At 38.3% G+C, this 6,765-nt stretch overlaps 1 protein-coding gene across 1 annotated transcript; it reads right to left on the bottom strand.

Moving 5' to 3' along the window:
• Nucleotides 1-1,622: 1,622 nt before the first annotated feature.
• On the bottom strand, nt 1,623-5,351 carry LOC109194279 (butyrophilin subfamily 2 member A2-like). Its single transcript, XM_025904675.1, has 4 exons — nt 5,295-5,351; nt 2,406-2,799; nt 1,877-2,170; nt 1,623-1,786 (listed from the first exon to the last, which is right to left on the bottom strand). Exons 1-4 carry the CDS (start codon nt 5,349-5,351, stop codon nt 1,623-1,625), a joined length of 909 nt encoding a protein of 302 aa, XP_025760460.1.
• Between the last annotated feature and the right edge of the window lie 1,414 nt (nt 5,352-6,765).

Genomic DNA, 6,765 nt, shown 5'->3' with positions numbered 1-6,765 from the left:
CGGGTCACCCGGTCGCTAGCTGTGCTATTACCCAGCATACATCTCTCCCTCCATAAATGCAATAAACGATACAAAAGTAATGGCCTATAATTAATTTATCTGCTGTATCTGATGTTTCTCAGGTAGTTGTTTACATTATATAATATATTGTGTTCAGTACACGTCACTACAATGTGATTTTGGAAATATATAAATATACGGACAACAGGCTCTTCCGCGGCAATCTCTTGTCGTCAATAAACAACGTTTAGGGAGCGCTATAGTATTCAATAGGAGGACCCTGCACGTCAATTCTCGACGCCAGGGGGGTACCCTGCGCGTCGATAAGTGAAGCAGAGGGAGCCTGACCATGCGTCACAGATTTGACGAGTTGGGAGTGAGAACGTGTTGGCAAGTCGCCAAGTGTATTTTCAGCATCCTCCCTCCTCTGTTGTTCCTCCTGGAGCTGCTGCCTTGAAGTTATTGGCAACTTCCATTGAGAGATGGCAGAGATTACAAGATAATACAGTTTTTCAAATTCATATTAAGTTAATGTGGACAACATAACATTAGTACTTTACAGTACAGCTAACCAGGGTGATAATTTCATAATAGAATTAATAAACAGAAGGAGAGAAAGAGAGAATAAAGTGAATAACAAACACCATTTAATTACCAGAGTTATAACCAGGGTTGGGTCTGACTTTGTAAAATATGAGTGTAATCACATTACATTTTGCTGTAGCATAGTACTTTTCTAATTATTTTTCCAGTAGTCACATTACAATCACAGTCATGTCATTAAATGTGTTTAATTGTGATTGAGTTCTTTTGCTTTTGTGTCATGTCTTCTACTTTTCTACTAGAGTATTTTTAGAGGGTTTTTTTAGTGTCTGTACGTCTAATACAGAATGTCGATACTTCTGGTTTCATTGTTAAGATGAAGATTTGTGTCAGTCTGTGCGACTGTAGTCTAGGTTCATGTTGTTAAACGGTAATTATATCAAAGTGCGTTTCAGGCCTTGTTATGGATAGCATAAAAGTAATATAAAACATGGTGTAATGGATTACTCACTCCAAGTGATAAGTAATTTAACACATTACTTTAAAGTCTAATGTGAGTTACAGTATGAGCCCAACACTAGTTATAACCACATCAGTAGATCTGCTCATATGATATAAAACACAATGACAAGGTCAAAACTTTTACACTAAGCCCTGTTTTTCATATCAGGGTTCTATTTTAAAAAGTCATATTCTTATTTTTTTGTGTCTGTATAAAATTGTGTTGAATAAGATACACTGAGCACAAATTTTCCCTATCTAAGTGAGAAATCTGTGGTAACATTTTTTTTAATTAGTATTCTATTTCCGGAAAAACAATGAACATCTGGATATTTAAGTTGTTATTTATGTTTATCTACTCACACGTTAATTCTGCTTCTCAATTTTTCCTCTTACCTTCATATTAAATTGCTCTTTCTCTCTGTCTTCTTCAGTGGAAATTGAACATCTCCAGTGTGATTCTTTGGCCTTCTATTGGTCCCTTTTTGAAATTAAAATTGAACAAGAAGGAAATGCCAAAACTTAGTGTGAAATATTAAACCACTCATCAGAGTCTCAGTGAAAACACTGATGCTTTGTTAAGGTAAAGAATAATTCATCAGTGACTTACTCATCAGGTGTTTCCTCTTTCTACGTACAAGAAAAACAACTGATAAAATTAACAGGATGATGCAAAGAGCCAAACTAACAGGCAAAGTGTCTGTGACTGAGGGAGAACTGGAGGTGATGTCAAAGAAATCCTCTGAAATAATAAAAAAAACAACATTTCAATAAAACCGGACTTCAGATATTCAAAGTCTTTCTATCATAAATGTAAAAATATAATTTGAACCTGGAACATGTATGTGTGTCTCTCTGCTCTGGTTGGTGTTCCTCTGTTGGACTCTGCAGGTGATGTTGTTGCTGTGTCTCTTCTCCACAGTCACTCTGCTGCTGACAGTATAGAGGTCATCAGGACCTCTGAGGGTCTCTGTAGGTCCAGCAGAGAGGAGGTTTCCCTCACCGTCCAACCACAGCAGCTCAGGCTCTGGATACCAGCCTGCAGACTCACACTGTAACACCACTCCTCCTCTGTTTTTGTCAATCCCTGACAAACTGATGACAGGTGAGGTGGCAGCATCTGATGCTGAGCAAAAAGCATTTGAAGAAGATATTAATAGTTGAAAAAAACATTTTGTACAGTAATTCACAATTACAAAATTATTATTATCGCAAAATTCTGATGCATTTGTTCTTTTTCTCTTTGTAAAGTTAATAAATAAACATTTCTGGGATAAAATGTTTCCTCATCCTACACAAATATGATTTTTCACTGTAACTAAATCCACAACACCATGAACATATGATGTGTATCTACTTACCAACCACAAGCTTAACAAAAGATTTTTTCTCCATTAAAGGAATGCTGCATTCATATGTTCCTCCATCAGAGAGTTTTACTCTGAAGAGTTTCAGTGAAATGTTTCCGCGCTTCAGTTCATTGATGAACAGTGATGTTCTTCCCCTGTATGAAGGATTTCTTGTATTCACCAGATCCTGACCGGATCGCCACACATGGACAAATCTTGGGTTCAAGTCAGATCTTGTCCACTCCAATATCTCAGCTGTCACATCCTCTGCAGGCTCCACGTGACATGGTAAAATAACATCATCATCAACTAATGCAACTACTGGTTGATGTGGACCAACCACCTGAGAGTCCGCTGTAGACAGGAGGAAAAAGAAAGAAAGAAAGAAAGATGTGTTTATTAATTTCTGCAGCCAAGACTAACTATTCACTTTAGCTAAAGTTATTAAGTTAGCTAAAGAGTTGGGATGCTGTGTAAGACATAAATAAAGCTAAAATACAAAGGTTTGGACACTGTTTTGCATGTTTCCCTACTGTAGGGGTCTCTGCAAGCATACAGGGCTCTGACAGGGTACAAAATGACAACTTTGGAATTCTACTAGAAACAGTCGATCATATTTGTTTGTCAAAGCTAAATCCAGGGCAAACTAGGCTAAATTAGCGTTTTTAGCTAACAGCTACAATAAGCATAAAAGTTACTGTAAGGCTATCAATTGTTAACATGACGCTTGTACTTATACATGTAATACATTTATTACCAACCTGAGAGTTTATCCGCTGGTCTTAATTCAGCTCAAGACGCTGTAGCTTCCCGTCAGTAACACTTTCGGTCCGCTAGTAAAACGTAGTTCTATTAATCTGCGCTCATTACTCTTGAACCGGAACCGGATGTAAGTTTCAAAAAACTGAATTTTAGAACTGAAATTGAATGGTGAGAGTGAAACTGAAATTATTCGAGAGCTGAATTTTTAAAGGATAAAATGCAGTTTCAAAGCAAATGAATTCATTTTCAATATATAAAATTCAATTTCAATTTAGTGATGATCATTTTCAAACCATAAATTCAATTTCAAATTAGACTAATTCAAATTCAGTTTTCAAAAGCATTTATTCAAGTTACAATTCAGATTCAATCTGAGCAATTCAAATTCAAATTTAACTTATTCAAATTCAGTTTCTGATGGCACAGATTTCTGCCCATAGTGATCCTGCAGTGTTCGTTTGACTTTGGGACCTGAAGCGGACGAAGTTTTGGACCCAGATTATTCAGAGTCCGCCAGGCTCCTGACTATGGTAGCCATAATGCTCTGACAATCGATCAAGTGGTGCGGCTTCGTAGCTTACCAAAGTCCTACTAAAACATTTTTTGACAGATTTTTGAGCGCCATGTACCACATAAAATCAGTTCGAGGTCAGTAAGCACAACCAGAATTCATACACAAGGCACACCGGATTATAAGGCACACTGAGAAAATTAAAGGATTTTAAGTGCGCCTTATTGTGCGAAAAATATGATAATACACCAGTTTAAGGGTGGAGCCTTCAGTTATCAAATCTGAGGTAAAAGCTTAATCATCATGACCAAATTTTTCAAAATAAGTTAAATAACAATTTGGGAGGAAGAAGAAGAAACATGCACAACATTGTTTCAGTCTCTTAAGCACATAGTAGAAGTCCACCAAATAAAGTAAAGTAGCATTATTCAATAAAGAAAGTGGAAAACCACACTGTCACGGCATACACAAGATGCAAACCGGTAAGAGAGCTCCTTTTACATTAAAGTTTTGTTTTTTATTCTACCAGCCCTTTCGTTATCGTGCAGACTCAGCACAGAGCATCATCACTTATCCTAAATCCAAGAGTGGAGAAGAGATTTGTAGTCTGTCACATTAACATACAGTAAAAGCAGCCATCATGTTTAAGCCATGTTCAGAGCAATGCCAAATGCTGCAGTTCATAATAAAATAATTTATGGCTTTCCTCTGCTAATCTAGTAATGCTTAAATAATTCTGCTGGTGGCACATTATGGAACTCCAAAGTGTATCAAAATTAAATAAATGAATAGGTCATGATGAAATAAATAACTATGTGAATAAATAAGACACAGATATGTAATGTGAGAATGATATTGTGAAATAATGGAACAGATTTAGAAAAAAAATGCTCATTATTGTGAAATATATTGCATTCTGCTATATAAATTTACTTATTATCGTGAAATATTATTTCATGGTCATTATTTTTCACAATAACAGATTATTCCTGAGGCATTTTATTTATTTCCAGCCGTTTTTATTCCAAAATGACCAGGAGCACCGATCAGCTTAGACTATGACCTTTTATTTTGAAATTAACCTGCTCCTTGGCAGTGTAACTTAAGTAGTGTCATGGTCCGGGTGAGTGCGGGGTTTTTGCACTCTGCTGGGCTCTACCTTCAGGCAGAGACTCCAATCAGCCTTCACACTTGATTCCAATCAAGTCACCAGCATATAAGACCAGCGCTCACAACAGACCTCTGCCAGATCTACAGCTAACCCATGTTAGTGCTAGGCTGCCAAGCTTTGGTGAGATCCCTGAACGTCTACATTCCTATACACCGTGTTTTCTTTGTCATAGTCCCCGCCTGGCCGTCACGCTTCCCAAACTGAACTGCACCCATCTCTGTCTGGACGCTGGTTTCCTGATATCTGGTTGTACCCCCTCCATCGTGGCTCTTCACCTGCCTGCCTCCCTGCCAGGTCTGTTGCTCCAAGTATATTCTGGACCCCCTGGACACCCTCATCACATGCCACTTTCACCTGCTACGCATAAGCCATACCCATCATAGTTGAATCCACCGACAGAGATTCACTAGACTGCCACTGACTGCCTGTCTCTTCTCGTTATAGTGCCTCTGTGTACCTCCACCCAGGCCGCTGCCCCTTTTCCTCCACAGGATCCGGTCACGAAATCTAGCATCTAGTCATAGCGCACAGTTCCTTCACAGTTCATAGCCTTCACAGTTCATAGCCTACATTATTTCCTGCTCTGTAATTAAACTAAGCATCACGCCAGCTTTCCCTCTGTGTCTGCATTTGAGTCCACACTCATCGCCTGGCCCTCTTGGCCGTAACAAGTACATAACTACAACTGAAAGTTCAGAGTTTCTTTTAAGTCACCTCGATGAGACAAAGTCCTGCTTTAAGTGCAGGTCTCTGCACGACTCCAAGAACAGTTCTTTATAAACATAAATACAGCTTTTTTCACACTTTGCTACTACAGTTCGAGCTTTGTGAGAGCTTTTAACAACTGACAGACATTTGTCATCTTGTATGTGCTCACAGTTTCACAGAGAAACAACAGTCTGACTTTATTCAGAGTTTATTCAGTAACTTGTAGAAAAAAATCCCTTTGTTTGTTTGTTTTTTACCACAAATTGTAGTGTAAGCTTCTTTTTTGTTTGTTCTCTGGCTCAAAAACAACCCACAAAACAAACAAATAAAAGAAAACTTATCACAGATAGACCCCAGACTATGACACAGTAATCCAAACTGTCAAAGTGAAACGAGTCACTGGAGTGGAGCAGGAAACAAAAACTCAGTATTAATGAGTCACTGCAAAACAGACACTCCGGTCGGATTGGTTTCTAACGTTCATTGCTGCACATTCCTTGGTCTATCAGATAAACACTGAGCATGACGAACACAGAGATGGTTTCACTTTAACACATATTGCATCAGATCAGTACAGATCATGTGTTAATTAATTCCTCCAAACCATCAACGTGTCTTTTAGACCCCATTCCTACAAAACTGCTCAAAGAAGTCCTGCCATTAATTAATTCTTCAATCTTAAATATGATCAACCTATCTCTAATAATCGGCTATGTACCACAGGCCTTCAAGGTGGCTGTAGTTAAACCTTTACTCAAAAAGCCATCTCTAGACCCAGCAGTCTTAGCTAATTATAGGCCAATCTCCAACCTTCCTTTCATATCAAAAATCCTTGAAAGAGTAGTTGTCAAACAGCTAACAGATCATCTGCAGAGGAATGGCTTATTTGAAGAGTTTCAGTCAGGTTTCAGAGCTCATCACAGCACAGAAACAGCTTTAGTGAAGGTTACAAATGATCTTCTTATGGCCTCTGACAGTGGACTCATCTCTGTGCTTGTCCTGCTAGACCTTAGTGCTGCGTTTGATACTGTTGATCATAATATCCTATTAGAGCGATTAGAACATGCTGTAGGTATTACAGGTACTGTACTGCAGTGGTTTGTATCATATCTATCTAATAGACTCCAATTTGTTCAAGTAAATGGAGAGTCGTCTTCACACACTAAGGTCAATTATGGTGTTCCACAGGGTTCAGTGCTAGGACCAATTCTATTTACATT

This window comes from Oreochromis niloticus, unplaced genomic scaffold (assembly GCF_001858045.2).
Source record: "Oreochromis niloticus isolate F11D_XX unplaced genomic scaffold, O_niloticus_UMD_NMBU tig00003245_pilon, whole genome shotgun sequence".
Taxonomy (NCBI): Eukaryota; Metazoa; Chordata; class Actinopteri; order Cichliformes; family Cichlidae; genus Oreochromis; species Oreochromis niloticus.
Note: the sequence above shows the minus strand (reverse complement) of the source record. Positions and strands in the feature narration are given on the sequence as shown.

Excerpts from the sequence above, each read along its gene's own strand:
- LOC109194279 (XM_025904675.1), bottom strand. The coding sequence starts at position 5,351 with ATGCTAGATTTCGTGACCGGATCCTGTGGAGGAAAAGGGGCAGCGGCC. Across the intron at positions 2,171-2,405 it reads TTTTGTTAAGCTTGTGGTTG|CATCAGATGCTGCCACCTCA; the intron begins GTAAGTAGATAC and ends CTTTTTGCTCAG. Across the intron at positions 1,787-1,876 it reads GACACACATACATGTTCCAG|AGGATTTCTTTGACATCACC; the intron begins GTTCAAATTATA and ends TTATTATTTCAG.